Here is a 15,230-nt window from a genome sequence, read left to right as displayed (position 1 = left end):
CTATATAACCCTGGCTGTTAATACAACTTCAAATTAAAAATTCAAAATCTAATAGGCCTGTTAAACAATCACTCTGCTGACAGACAAATGAGAGGCATGTTTCTCATATCATATTGCCTACTAGCTCCTATCTGTTCAAGTTTTAGCCTGCCTGAGTAGTAAGCCTTTTATGGCTTCCCAAAGGCAATAACATAAGAGATAATATATATAAGAGATAAATATACTTTCAGTGTACAAAATATAGCTAGTGGTCTACATTTCTATTAAAAATGTGAGGACAAAGTATTATCCTAATGGATAATCCTTCAGGGAAATGATGTAAATCAAAGATAGCACACATGATTTAAAATATAGTACACATTTGCCCTCTCACAGCAAGATCATTTGCATCTAATCCGCTACAAATCTAACACTAAACAAGAAACAAAATCTGGTATTTTAAAAATAGAAAATAAACATCAACAAAACTATTTCTAAACAGAAAAAAATAATTAAAGGAACATTGTAGCTGTAAATTATTCCTACAGAAGAATTAAACCTCTGGAAACAGGAATTTCTATTTAAACACCAATCTCTGCCAATAATTACAACTGTACTTCCATAATAACTCACAGAGTCAAGAATTAACTCGAAGTGTCTGGTGTATTGCTGTTGTAGTAAGTTTACCTGGAAACAGACCGAAATGATGGCTGGTTTTGGATAAAGGTGGCACAGCAAAAAAATGTTGAGCATGCAGTATGTACTCCCTCTACTGGGCACTGAAATTATCCTCAGCAGGCATTCAGAGACAGAGGTATGTCCAAGCATCCAGGTACTGTGAACTAAAAGCCTTTTTACAGCTTCTGTCCTCTTCTCCTGGATTCAGCTAAGACTCAGATTCACAGAAAAATGGATTTCTAAACTCTTGTCTATACTCTCAAAATACATTCCCTATAGAAAACTGACACCCAATTCACATCCCAAACAAGTACTGGACTACAGTGAACACAACTTGCATAAGCACACAAAAACTCATTGCCTTTGACCAATGCAAGTAAGACTGCCATTTTTTGCCAATCCCCCACCCCTTTGAAAAAAATAACTGCTCAGGAAGAAATGTCTTTGTGATTTCTGATCTGTTTGGGGGCACAGGAACAGGAAGAAGGAATACACAGTTTCAGCAGCTGGGATGTATTAAGTTATAACATTTGCTGCAAGGGATTTGTTTCTAGACAAAGGATAACCTTTGTTGTTCTTTTCCCTCTCCTCCCACATCTCCCGAGAGGCAAGTGCAGAATAGTGCCATAGCCTACTTGTGTTGGCAGGGTTTAAGTGTTACATAAAAATGATGGCCTTCCTTGTAATTAAGGCTTTCTCGTGGTTTGAGTTCTTCACCATCAAGGAGGCAAAAAGAAAGAGGTGGTTGTATCTCATGTCACTATAAACCATTTTAAGGCAAAGTGTTCCACTGTATAAAGTTGTGCTTTCCTTCAAGTGACTTTGTAAAAGAGAAGTTCCATAAACCTACAAAAAGTTCTCCCGTAGTTTGCAAAGCAGTGGAGCTGTTCCATTTTTCAGCAAAGATAAAGGCAAAAAAGCTTCACAGGAAATAATTTGTGCAAATTTTCTAACATACTCTGATTGCCTAAGGATGCTGCCTTGCAGACCAGTGCTCTGTGATCTTGAAAATTAAGCAAAAACACAATTGAAAGCATGGAGGTAATAGCGAGGATTGCCAAACCCAGACACCTTCCTGCAGCAACCAAATGATTCTTCTGTGAAAGCAGACCAGGTAACCACCAACTTCTTCTCAATGTAATTCACATCCAGCTACATTGCTGGTATAGACACATTGAACCACGGCATCAAGAATTACTCCAAATGCATACAACTTATTTGCATCTCAGCATGTGCACATATAACTGCTCAGCTAAACAAGAGTACCAATGACACGTGGCAACAGTAAGGAACTCCAGGACCTTCCCCCTCTTAAGTGGCAATTTAAATCTCTACGGAATTGAGGGGATAGTAGTGTTCATAGTAATAAATCTCCAGTTTCCCTGTCTCTCACTAAACCCTTCCCTTGATCAGCTTTCTTGATCACAGCTTGAGAATGGGTAAAGCCTTTACTCCCCCCAGCCTCAGGTGGAACAGAAACAAAGCACAGGATAGAACGGATGAAAAGGGGGGAAATTAGCGACCACAGAAGCATAGAAAATGAGCACAAAGAAAAATCAGAAAGCCTGAGGAGAATGGGCAAGCCCAAGTCCCCAAGCCAAGTTTCCAAGCCCCTATCATTCTGTTTCATATTTGCTGAGAAAATAAAACCGCTTTCTCCCTGAATGTAAGGCTTGCCCATGGTGCAGGATCATAACTACACCCCAAATGAGTAAGTACACAAACAATTCACCTTCCCGTTCTCCACCTAACAATATAGCTGCCTCGTACTGCAGTCACTAGCTGCCAGGAAAACTGCTATCATATCCAAATGCATAGATGTCACAGACCAATGACAAATCAAACAATTTACGCAGGACCCTCTGCACTCAGACAATTTTATCTACATTCTCTCTCTGTACTTACTAAATGCTCCCCTTCATTTTTAAGCGTGCTCATCTCTACACATAAGCAGGTACAGCACTCACTGACTCCATGTGCTAACAAATAGTATCCTGTCGGGACAGGATGGCTCTGAGCCAGCGCTTTGAAGGACAGACTACCAGTACTTCTTCACTTGGATTTAATGGTACAGAAGATAGCAAAACTTTGGCATGGCAAGAACTATAGCTCCAATGACACAAGGATGTACATACAAAAGCAACAATACATAATACAGCTCTTCTTTAATTCAGCATTGCTGTTTGTGTGTAGTGTTTCATATGCTGACATGCAAATATTTGACAGACGGGGATTTAATAATCACAGTCTAAGATGCTGTTTATTTTGTTCCATCAGACTCATTTTACTGTGTTTTTATGTTTCAACAAAGTCATTTGGCCGGCAAATAAAAGGTAATATATACAGTATCCAAAGCTCTCCATGTTCAGGTTATAAATTTAAAGTAACTCAGCAGTAACACTAAATTTGGGTATTTTCCACTGGAGAAAACCCTTAGGAATAATTATATATTGTTTTCAATGCTTAAGTTCATACTTCAGTCTGCATTGCTGCATTCTGAATGTATTCTTTGTGAGCACTGTTACGTGTTTTCCTTCCCCCCCCCCTTCCCCCAACAATGGAATTTATTAGCTTTCAAACCTTATATAGATAGCATTGATCAATCTCCAGAAGTGGTAACAATAGCACTTTAAACACATGCACACACACAAAAAAAAAACAAACCAAGGCTGGAATGTCCTTTATATCTTGCAAGAAATATAGCAACCAATATTCCATGCAGAGGTGCAGCAAATGAAGTCCTGTCAAGCAAATGGCAGGAATGACAGCAGATGTCTGGATTCCTTCATAGTTGGTTGCATAAAGGTAGTGCACATATTTCACTGGAGAAAAAAAACCTCTGACAAGACAGTCTTTCAGTACTTTTCATTCAGAGTTGGCATTTTTGACTGGTGTGGTACATCAGTAGGTATTAAGATGATGAACCAAATTAATCTTGATACAGCTTCATTTGCACAATGAAAGCAAAGTCTACAACACTCAGTCATGGCTAAACAAGGCTACCACAATTTAGACCAAGGTATAATGTCCTTACCAAATTCTTCCAATCCAGTCTTAAGCCAGACTCTAGTCTGGACCCTGACCCAAACCACTTATTTTCATGTCAAACTATACAGTAATTTCATTTGATCACAGCCAACAGAAATGAGTATTATGCAGCTCTGCTTTTTAGCTACATAAACAAGCCATAGACTCCTTTTTGGATCTGAATAAAGTATTTGATCTTTCAGCCTCTGTTTATTCACAAGTTTTACATATTTTAGAAAAACTGTCTTTGGCAGCTAATATTTGTGAAATACTTCGACACTTTGAAGTTCTATATAACAATTAACTCTCTTAAAATATCCTCAATCACATGACATGCTTAGTGTAGAGAGTAAGTGCTCCAAAGCAGAGACACTACTTTCCTGAATTGAGACACTAGCATAGTGTCCTAAAAGACAAAGTCGTAAAAGAACATGAGTAAATACCATGTTTACTGAAGCTGAGGACGTTACAGTGTTACAGATGAAGAAACTTCAGAGTAAACAGAATCTCAGCTTCACCACTTCTCCAGCCTAGACAACAACAGTGCTGCCTCTCATGAGTTTGTCTAATAGCCAGCCCCCTGGCATACTCTGCAATTGTTTAGTGCAACTTCCTTGAGTGAAGCTACAACCAGCTGAGTTGGTATCTTTTTCAATAAAACTTCTATAAAAAAACCCCACAACTTTCCCAGATTAATTAAGAGAAAGTGTATTTTTCGTATACAAGCTAAGCATTAGTTATGGTACCCTCTAGTAAAACAGAATTTTAACAAACTCACCACTTTTCTTTTTCTTGCTTTAAAGGAAATGTTCATTTCCTTGTATTTCTTCATAGCAGTCTCCAATTTATTCTTGAGATCAATGGCACATCTTAGTCGATCATCATTTATTCCTGCTCTGGTAAATAACTGCAAAGCAAGAAACCAACATTCTTATTCTTTTTTCTAGACATCTGAGCCAAAAAAATTTCAGTTTTCTTTCATAATCAATGGAACAACATTGTCACAAATTCCTTTATTTTACAAGTAACAATCAATGAAACCACTTATTTTCTCATCTAGAATATAAAAGCTAATAGCAACTACTGAAGACAAAGGATGAACAACTGGTATAAACATCTCCTGAGAGTGTCCTTCTATAAGCCAAATTCCATTCACAAGGCTCCTGAGCAGTAGTATCAACTGACAGAAAGGACACACAGTTTTTCTGATATAGACATGTCTGACAAAACCCAGCTGTTTCACTTTTATCCTTTGCAAATACACCCTGGTTTACTGCATCTAAAAAAAAAAAAAAAAAAAAAAGAGGTATGACTGTAGGTAGCATACCTAAATCTAAGAGCAAAACAAGTTACATAGCTCCTGTAGCCTCCTTTTGTCCATCTCTATCAAAACAGAAATTTTTTCTGCTTGCACCAATGTTTCTTCAACCTTAGTTTCCTTTTTCATCTCCCTCAATACTTATTGTACCCCAGTCCTTGCTTCTCCATCTTTTTTAAAAAAATAATAATCAAAAAATCATCTATCCCACCTGAATCCAGGACTGCACAGAAGGCAAGAACTTATTTCTGACAAGTTTGTGAGCATCCATGACATTGTTTATTATGGCAGTATTATCTTCATTCTCATGCACTTTTACTTCTGCTCAAAACAGGGGGGGTGGGGGGAGGAGGGAAGAGTTAGTGCACAATGTTTATAGCATCTTTACTTCAGGAACTAAAGACAACAAGCGGAAAAAGTAGACATAAACCTTTCTAAAATATTTGAACTCTTCAGGGAAAGTTACAAACATCAGTATATTTGTCGTTCAGTGTTAATTATTCTACCATTATCCACATATTCAAAAAAATCAGAGACAAAAAGCTTTCTGTCCAGTGATGACAGGAGGAGTTATTAGGCCATCACTACTAAGGAATTGCCAAACAAACCACAGACTAGTGCAGTCTTACTATTTACATTACATGTTGTCCTAAGTTCAAATGATGTGGGCCTTACTTGTAATGGTTTCCATATACTCAATATAAAACAATCTCTGCCCCAGTGGCACTAGGGACTTGATTGTCAAAGCCAAGTATGCCAATACCCAAGTAAAAATGGTACTTTTCACCTGTTTGTCATTCATAAGCCCCACTGATACATTTCCAGTTCTGTTGCCTGCAAGCATGGAAGTAGATACCTGCCTTACTGGCTGTTTGCACATGAAATTCCATTAGGACAGTTATGTAAGAGACAGACTACCAAAACACAAACCATCCTAATTTTTCTAGAGGTAACTCACATTTGCAAATTCAAGTATAAAGCTATAATCATAATCCTTAAGACTTCCTAGCAAAACTACTTACTGCTTCTTGCAAGTTGTCAGTAGCAAAGAAATAAAGTTTAAGGCAAACTCAGTTGTAAGATTTTTAAATTAGCAGCTTATACCCTAGCTATAGACAGAAAGAAAGAGGCAAGTGGCAAAGCATATGAAAGAAAGTTACATATGGTAAACTTGTTTTTTTTTTTAAACACAGGAAGTTTATCTTGTAGGTACTATGCAGTGCTATAATATGGTTATGACAACTAATACAAAAGTTCAGTCTTAAAAAGGTAATCAATAAAATCTGCTAATCACACAAGGACACCCAAACGTCAGAATGGTTACTAGAACATATAGAATAATAGAACAGAACTCCAAAATAAATCAAAGTGGTGTCCAGGAATCCCAAATCAAAATGGTGTCCAGAAACAGCAGCATTTAAGTTATAGAAAAAAAACCCACAACTACAAAGCATTTCAGACAAAGGCTGACTCCAGGTAGCTATATGTGAAAAGTTTTTCCAGATACCTGTGGAGATTTCAAGGTCTAGAGTATACTTATGTGAAATAAGCCCATGGTTCCTGACAAAAGTCTCGTAATCATCATCATTGAGAGCAGGGACACCAGACTGAGCTTTTGAGCATGTGTCTCCATCTAATTCTTTTTGCTCAGGCTTCTCCTGTTTCTCATCTAACTGTTTTTTATCAGTTCTAACACACTGAGAAACAGAAAGAACATCCTTGCTGCAGCATGGCTGTTCATCATCCATATATTCAAAACAGGACTGGTTAATTTCCATCTGAGAGGACAAGGGGGATGCAGGTCTATCCTCATTAGCAGAAATCTGTTTGCTGGGTTCCAGTTCCACATCATTCACAGTGAAGTCGAAAGGATCTGGCATCAGAAGGCAGAAAGAATTTTCCATCTCTGTCAGTGTGTCAGCAATCTCTTGGGACATTTCTATCAAGAGACAATTATTTTAGAGTATTGTTAAGTACTTTAAAATGCTAATGTCTCCAAAGTAGACACAGATTTACAAAACAAATATGACTGGCAAAGTGGTAATCCATTTATCCAGTCATCAGTGATAATCTAGCCACACAGATCTCTCTGCTACAGAAACTGTCCTTGTAAAAGTGAAAATATTTTTATTAAGCAGGAAGTCTAGAATTTCTTGAGTAAGGAATTTAGAACCAGTGTTCCTCCTTTCCCCATCCTCTCTAAAATTTCATTATACAAAGATGACACGAGTATTTCATGGAATTTGAAGGAGAACAAGTTTCAATGAGAATATTCTTAGCGGTGTTGGTGGGTATTCAATCTACAGCCATGAATGTTATAGTTGCTTATAGGTGTAGCTGTGAATACATGCTATTGCTCAAAGAGATGCTACCAGTAAGTGACTTTAAGAAGGTTAAATCTCTTTAAAATTCCATCCTCACACATGAAAACATTTCCAGCATGTAGAATAAATGCAAACACAATTGAACACATTGCGTATACCAAAGTAATTAAATAACCCTTTGTAGCTGCAACATAATATATACTTACTATCTCTGTTGTTCTTTCGTGTTACAGAAATGTTTGCTGTGTACATATTGCTTAGGGATTCAGTCTCCAGTTAAACATACTTTTTAGCAGCAGTATGATACTTTTCATAGGTATCCTACAATGCAGCCAGGATTCCTGTGCAGACCAGTCCCTATAGTTCTGGAACACTGTAACTGTATACACTATACAATTAAGGTCATCAGCCAGCAATGTATTGAGAAGTCTGTACCTAGTCAATGACACAGAAATTAAGCCATGGCTCTAAAAAGTCTTATGATATGCTTGCTTGAGGCTATGCTTCATACTTTACTGAATTACAGACCAGACCTTTACTTGCTAGCATTTTTTTTTTTTTTAATCTCTCCATACTATGTGAGCTCACAGGACTGTTGCTTTTCACCTGAAGAATGTCAGGGGAGACCAAGACAGAGGGTCAAGCTCTAACAAATGTACCACCCTCTGCGGTCAGCTATTATTTAGATATCTGTTCTCTTAGAATTTGTTTTATATAACCTTAAAACCCCTTGCTTTCAATACAAAACAACAACAAAAAACACTAAGAAAACTAAAGCAACTTACCTTCCATTTCTTTTTCAGCTCTTTTGGCTTTTTCTTTGTAAATGTTATCCAATCGTTTTTGCTTCTCTTCTTCCCTCCTCCTTTCAGCCACAGTTCTGGCATGCACATCTTGAAAATCGACCTAAGGAGGAAGTGAAGAAAAAAAGTGTAGCATTCCTTGTAAGAAATATATAGAAAATCCATTTCCCAAGATCCTTATCTGTGGTGAAAAAATCCTCTAACATCAGCGATCAGCCAGAAGCTCAGCAGTACTTCCTTTTATCTCTTCTCCTCCTAGAATCAATAACTACAGTAATTCTGAACAGAGTTTTTACTTCTACTAATAAGGGGCTGCTGAGAATCAATGGCTTTCAGAAAGGAATCGTAAGGTAGAAAAACAAAACGCTTAGATTTCCACATCTAAATTGCAGGAATAAACTAGGCTTTGGGAGGCCTCTATCACAGCATTTGAGACTCAGGGCTGGGGGAATGGGCAGGAGGAGACTACACAGGGTAAGTATTCAGATTACATGAAATCACACTAGGCCCACTATTATTAAAGGAAATTGAGGAACATCTGTAAGCACTGTTACCACAAGCATACATATCACTTACTGAAGAACTTTGTAAGCAAGGAAAGTGGAAAAGAAGACATTCAAAGTCATTTAAAAAGTCCAAATACTGACTTTTACAGTTACATTTGTTAGATTTGGGGATTGATAGAAAGGTTATCATTCAGCCTCACCTTCTTATGACTAAAATATAAACATAAATGAGTGATTCAAAAAGCTGTTTCTTAAAATATTTGCAATAGGGTTATTTTTAGTTTGTTCTTAGAAGGGCTTGAAAAGGTAAATATTTTTCACTTTTATTTTAAGGAAAGGAGACTTGATTATGTTATTGCATAAAGAAACGCCTTCAAAGAAGAAAAAAACCAGTATTTCCTTTTGATTGTTACCACATACAGTCCAGTAACTTCAATACAGAATACACGGAGTGCTGAGCAAGCCTGTAATTTGCTGCTAATAAAGTCCACAGACTCTCCGTGTATGTCTGCATTACAAGCACCCATTGGATGCTTGTCATTATTGCCACTACTAGATGATCAAGCTTGTCAACATACAGTAACAGTTCCGAGATACTGACATCCTACACCAATGTTCTGGAGCTACACACAAGTAAAACAATGAAGTTCAGTCTCACTTATGAGGCAGAAGCTCTCACAACATTAAGATCACTCTACACAGGACAAATAAGTTTCACTTTCTAGCTAGTCCTAGATCTCTCCCGTAATACGTACACAGACTTACCTATGGGTCAAGCAAACCAAGTGCATCCTACAACTGAAGTTTGCATATTTTCTGCACAATCAAGAATTTTGTTAGTCTTATCTCAAAGTTGCAGGAACTTTTTCATACTTGTTCTGCATTAAGCAATTAGGGAACTCCATTAAACGCTATGGAAGTTAAAAAACAAATGCTTGACTTGGGCTTAACCACATGCTGAAGTTAAACTTCTTGCTGTATAAATGCTCTGACTGCAGAATAATCCCTACAGTATGCAATAAGTGTTAAGGATTTTACAAGCATTATTTATGCAAACACTTTAAAGACAAATGGTTTTTTATATAAAAGCCTCTAGGAGCAAAATGACACTTCTCCTCTCACAGAAAACTGGCATGGAGAGTCTCCATCTTTTTTTAGGAAGAGGCACACCACACTCACTGTGCTTTTTCTTTTTAGTGGGGAAAAGGGTGGGCAGAAGGAAGGTAGGACACAGAACTAGTTTCACAACCTATAGCAGCACGCAGATCACCATAGTGAGCTTCTTTGCTCTTCAGGATCCGATTTATTTTTATTTTTTTTTTTTAAGAAGTTCGCACAGCTGTCTGCACAGTAGCAAAAGAAAAAGATCCTCCTAAAGAGCAATATCACCCACAAAAACAGAACAAAGATTCAGAACTCAGGAACCACAGCTGCTGTTTCTAGGCAGTCAGACTGGACTTGCACAAAAAACTAGAGATAGCTAGAGCTTCCTAAATCACAACTTCTGCCACATACCAGAATACCTACAGCAGATTTATTTGCCCATTCTTTCCCCTTCTCTGTCCCAAAAGGGACCAGCCATGTGCTGCTCTGCTGCATTGTTTCATGCCTCAGCACTTGTCCAGGTGCCCTTCTTACATTTATGAAATCATCATGGTTTGCATTGGATAAGGAGAGGTAGATATCTATCACAAATCAAATCTACAGCATGCACAAAGCACAAATTGTCCAAAACAGGGCACACTGGCCTCCCATAGAAGCCTCACAAAGTCAAGAGTCTCAGGGCCTGAGTTATACATGTCTGCATGGATTCATTTGCCATCTGGTGTCAGCACTAACTCACAAACTTGGTCAGAAAACACCTAACCTCATTTAGGTGATATGGATTGGGACCAGCATTGCTGTTCTGCTTTTGTATGGGTGCAGGCTGTATGAGCCTTTTACCATTGGTCTGTAGTTACGGAACTGGATGTTTTGAGGTGCAAACAATTGTTCTTGATTTAAAGGGTGTAAGCAGCAGGCCTAGGAAATTACTGTAACTTTAGCAAAAATACTGGAATACAGCAGTAATACTCTACATTGATCTGTTTAAAATCCTGTTCACTCCAGTTCCAGTTCACTCTATAATTCCATCTCTGCATTCTTCAGACAAAGATACTACAATATGACTCAGTTTCCCAAATTACACAAACATTTGGAAATATGTGAAATCTTTTTTCTTTCTTCTTTTTTTAAACTTTGAGACAGGAGTTCAAAGAGAACTGTTTTCAGATGTAATAACATATAACTTGTTCTTAAAGTCAAACGTTCACACTGGTACACGCTTTGTACCTACTAATATGGAACTACTAACATTAAAGCAATGGGTAGCTCTCCAGGTTTACACCCTAGAAGTTCAGCAGTTGTCATCTTCTGACAAACTGTTTGTAATGTTATTTTGGTGATAATAAAAAAAAAGACAACAAAGCCCAAAACCCAACAAGCACAAACTACACACACAGCCAACACTCCTCTCAAGTTGCCCTATCCTAGAGTGCCAAACTTGTAATACAGAACCAGCAGATGTACTTTACTACTAGAAAGTACAAATATCTCATCAAATCTTTTGGTTGTTTCTCACACTTCAACTATTAACCTGGCAAAAGGCCACTTGGGTCAGCTGGCTCGCCTCAACTCTTTAAGTACATGAGTTGTCAAACAACATAGGATTGTTTCTATTGGTACTAGTATTTCCTGAAGTACTCAAATTCAGCTGCTCTAGAAAATAGTACAGCCAACCTTGCTGGGTAGCTCGGTATCACAAAAATACCAAGTGATCAGTTACCAGTTGTAACCGGGGAGCAGCCATTAACCACTGGAGCACAGACAGACATGCTAAACTTCACCAGAACTGCTGTACACTTGCATGTTTAGTTTGGTAAGACTGTATTGTGTTAAAGTCCCCTCTTCTCAGTCTTGCGTATCTCCTTGTCACTTTCATTTAGCGTTCGTTATTGAACAAGACAAAGGAGAATTCAAAAACTATCACCTTTTATGAGCAGATGCCAAAACTTGCATAGAAAAAGAACTAAGTACAATAAATAACGTAGGGTACACTACAGCTTAGCACAGAACAGAACAACAGAAATATATCATGTATCACTAATGCTTTTTGATCTGCTGTTAGGAACGCTGAACATTTGTTTTTCTGAAGAGAAAGAGAATCAATACATTTATTGAAAGCCTGGTATGATCACTGTAGACTGTGAACGCTAGAACTGTGTTCCCAACTTCATTGTCTGTGCCTCAGAAGAGATACTAAAGCAGAAGAATGTCCCAAACACAGTAACTTGAAGCCTAGAAAGGAGATCTAAAAGCAAGTGTTTGCATACAAGAAACTTCTCTGTAATGAAGCTTCTTGTATGACGCACTAACACTGCAGCTGAGCGGGGCTAGCACCTGCACTTTCTGTCTCTGCTGTACAGCAAAAGGATGCTAGAACTAGATCAGCTCAGTACAGAAATCAGGCTAGTTTAAACTAGCACAGAAAGACTCAATAGCTTATTATCCTCAGTTTAAGGTATAACCATTATTTCCCTTCTAAAAAGGGGCCAGACTTCAGGGCTTCAGGTAGGATTCCATGGGTAAAAGCCTATTGGTGAGTAAACAGTTTTTGCACCCAGAGCAAAGGCTAGTTGAGCCCAGCTCTGAGTACACAAACCTGGGATTTTTAAAACTTTAAAATACTGCAAAATGCACAAAAAGTTCAGGGTTGGTTTTTCAAAGATCATGCTCAACAGGATGTCTCCTAAAGACAATGTCGTTTCCAACAGCTTTTCTTTTATATTTATTGGTTTCCTCACTTGAAACATCTAGCGATTATCACCTAAGATCACACACAGAAGTAAAAATGCAGGGTACCTTCTTATTGTTCTTTAAGAAATGGTATCCCAGAGAAAGCTGCTTGTAGGCCTCTCCGTATTTCTCATGCCAGTCCTGCACTGACTTAATGGCTGCTTTCCTCAGTTTCTGTGCCACCTGTTTGGGTGGGGGAAGAGGTTGCTCAAGGTCTATCCCCACCGTGAGCTCCAAGAACTCTTGGAAGTTGGAAATAATTAGCGTCCGGAATTGATGGGATCGGGCAAACAACTCCTGCACGATCTGGAAGGCAGAGAAGCGCACCTCGGCATGCTCCTCGTTGAGGCGCGTCACCAGCAGGTGATAGGCATGGCTGATATGTTCCTCTGAAGACCTGAGGAAGACAAAACAGAAAAAAAAAAAAAAAAAAAAAAAAGGAGGGGGAGGTATTTAAAAAGAGGCGTAGCACGTAAAACATACAGCTTTAAAAAAATTTAGTCGAAATTTTGAACCAGCAGTTTTTGCGCTGACCGCAAGGTGCGCCCAGCTCGAGCAGGCCACAGGAGGGCCTCCGACGGAGGCGGCGGCGCTCGGCCCCCCCCTGCCCACCCGCCCCGGGGGCTCGGGGCGGCCGTACCTGCAGATCTTCTTCAGCTCCTTCATCCTGCCCGGCTCCAGCCGCGGCTCCCCCGAAGTGGTCAGCTCTTCCACCAGCTCAGCGAGCCGCCGGTCCATCTCTGCCGGCAGCGAGACGCCGAGCTAAGAGAACAGCCGCCCCGCCGAGCCCCCCAGGCCCGGGAGCCCTGGGTGGGAAGCCTCAGCCCGGGCCTGGCCGGGCCTCCGCGGCGCCCTTGTCCCGCCCCTGAGAGGAAGCCCCGCCCCGCGGGCCGCTCCCCCCGCCCCGCGGCAAGCGGCACCATCCCCCGCCCCTCAGCGGGTGGTACCTTCCACCCCCTCGCCGCCGCTGTCTCTTTAAGGGCGCGCTGCCCCCCGCTTCCGCGCGGTGGCGGCACGTCACCCGGAAGCGCGGGTGGGGGAAACTCTTAAAGGAACCGCGCCTCACTTGAGGGGGGGCTCTGTGTGTGTGTTAACTCCTTGCTGCCCGCAGGGGCCGAGCTGAGGGGCGGCGCTGCACCAGGTGGTTTTGACCGCAAGTCGCAGCCCCAGCCCGGCCCGGCGCGCCGGGGGTGGGGGCAGCAGCCGGGGCTGTGGGGAGGGGGAGGCCGCTGAGGCGGTGGCAGGCACGATCCCGCGGAGCCCCTCCGGCTGTGACAGGCTCGGCGTGGGGAGCCGAGCCCCCCGCTCTCCCGCCTCTCAGCCGGGCTTCCCAGCGCTGTGAGGGGAGCCGAGCTCCGGGCTCCCTCAGCCCGCCGCCCGCTCTGCGGAAGGCAGCGCAAGGCGAGCGGCGGGGCGGGGGCGGCGGGAAGCAGCACCCTCCCCTCAGGCGCGCGGCTCCCCTCAGCTCTGGGAAGTGAATTTTCTTGAGTAACGGCTGCTCTCCCGAGCCTGGAGGGTCTCTAGACTTTTTCACGACAGCCTGAGTGCCATTCTCACACGGGCTCTACGTACGCCACGTGAAATACAATTTGAGCTTCTTGTCATGGAAGATGCAAGCGTATGGTGGGATGAGCAAATATGCAAGCACAGCCCAGTCCCGGCTAGCTGAAACTGCTGCTTTTTGCCCAGTGCTTTGCGATGTTTGGCTTCCAGTGGTGTAAACTATGGCTTTTCTCTTTGGGAAAGGTCCTCCACTTTGCAGCACTTGGAAATTATGTTGGCTTTGGAAAACTGAAGGTATTGTTACTGTGTGGCCCTAGCAAAATAGTACTTTATGTATAAAAAACTGGAAGGAAGCACAACTGTGAATGAAGCCCTGTTGTCAGGACTTTCAAGGAGAGTCTTACAGTATAACTGTGTTTATACAATACCTTCCACTTGAGAACCTCGGAGCACTTGATGAATGTTATAGTAACCTGTCAGCATATAGAGAGAGAGAAGGTGAAGAGAAGCCAAACTACTGAGCATAGCAAGGGGGTGTTACCTACCTGGGTCCCATCCTTAAAGCATAGTATATACTTTGTTGGGGTCGGATAATGTGGTTGGTTAACCAAAGTGCACCCTTGTCTTTTCCCACATGCAGGAAAGCATCCAGCTTTTTTCCCACATGCAGAAAAACATCCAAGCATTTTACTGTGCTTGCAGCCGTGCTCTAAAGGCATCTCCCTGGCATGTGTCCTGCTGCCCTTAGGATCACCTATGGTGAGAGAGGTTAAATATTTGTCTGTAGTCTGGTCTCCCTTTGCATCAGCCACACAAATGTGGTTCTGTTACTGGAGATGGTGAGGCTGCCCTGAATTTGCTCATGTCAGCACCTGGCCTGCTTTCAGTTTTGGGTGCTGAATTAGAAATGTTGTGCAGACCTCCATCTCTGAAAGTGCTGGTTAACCAGTGGGAGAAATCAAACCCTTGAAGGTGCCTGCTTTAAACATCCTAAAGAAGGGAGACATCTAAAATATTCCCATTTGAAAATGTTGTCATATAATTCAAAGGTGTTTTTGTTAATCCACAGTTAAGACATGTGCTGGAAGTAATATATGTGAATTGGTGTTGCAGCTGTCTCTGCTGGCTTCTGTGGTAGGGGAAAACATTAAATGCATTTTAAAAGAAATGAACTAATTTTCAACCAAATTTACTGCAGTAAATTGTTATAAATACCTGACCCGCCAAAAGTAGGTTTGGAAATCTTTTATTGTGGGGC

At 40.9% G+C, this 15,230-nt stretch overlaps 1 protein-coding gene across 2 annotated transcripts in view; it reads right to left on the bottom strand.

Annotated features, from left to right (window-relative positions):
• The window catches only part of UVSSA (UV stimulated scaffold protein A), a 58,498-nt gene extending 45,165 nt beyond the window's left edge, over window positions 1–13,333 (bottom strand). The window contains exons 1-6 of one of the 2 annotated variants that reach the window (XM_055717148.1): window positions 13,110–13,333; window positions 12,536–12,866; window positions 8,112–8,232; window positions 6,510–6,941; window positions 5,214–5,323; window positions 4,463–4,591 (exon numbers count right to left, since the gene is read on the bottom strand). In XM_055717148.1, the coding sequence (XP_055573123.1) occupies window positions 4,463–4,591; window positions 5,214–5,323; window positions 6,510–6,941; window positions 8,112–8,232; window positions 12,536–12,866; window positions 13,110–13,207 (1,221 nt within the window). In that variant the 5' untranslated portion in view covers window positions 13,208–13,333. The remainder of the gene's footprint in view (window positions 1–4,462; window positions 4,592–5,213; window positions 5,324–6,509; window positions 6,942–8,111; window positions 8,233–12,535; window positions 12,867–13,109) is intronic. The other variant, XM_055717196.1, reaches the window with a different exon arrangement.
• Window positions 13,334–15,230: the final 1,897 nt, after the last annotated feature.

The sequence above is a fragment of the Falco cherrug genome, chromosome 1 (assembly GCF_023634085.1).
Source record: "Falco cherrug isolate bFalChe1 chromosome 1, bFalChe1.pri, whole genome shotgun sequence".
Classification (NCBI taxonomy): Eukaryota; Metazoa; Chordata; class Aves; order Falconiformes; family Falconidae; genus Falco; species Falco cherrug.
This window is presented reverse-complemented; position numbering and strand designations above follow the sequence as displayed.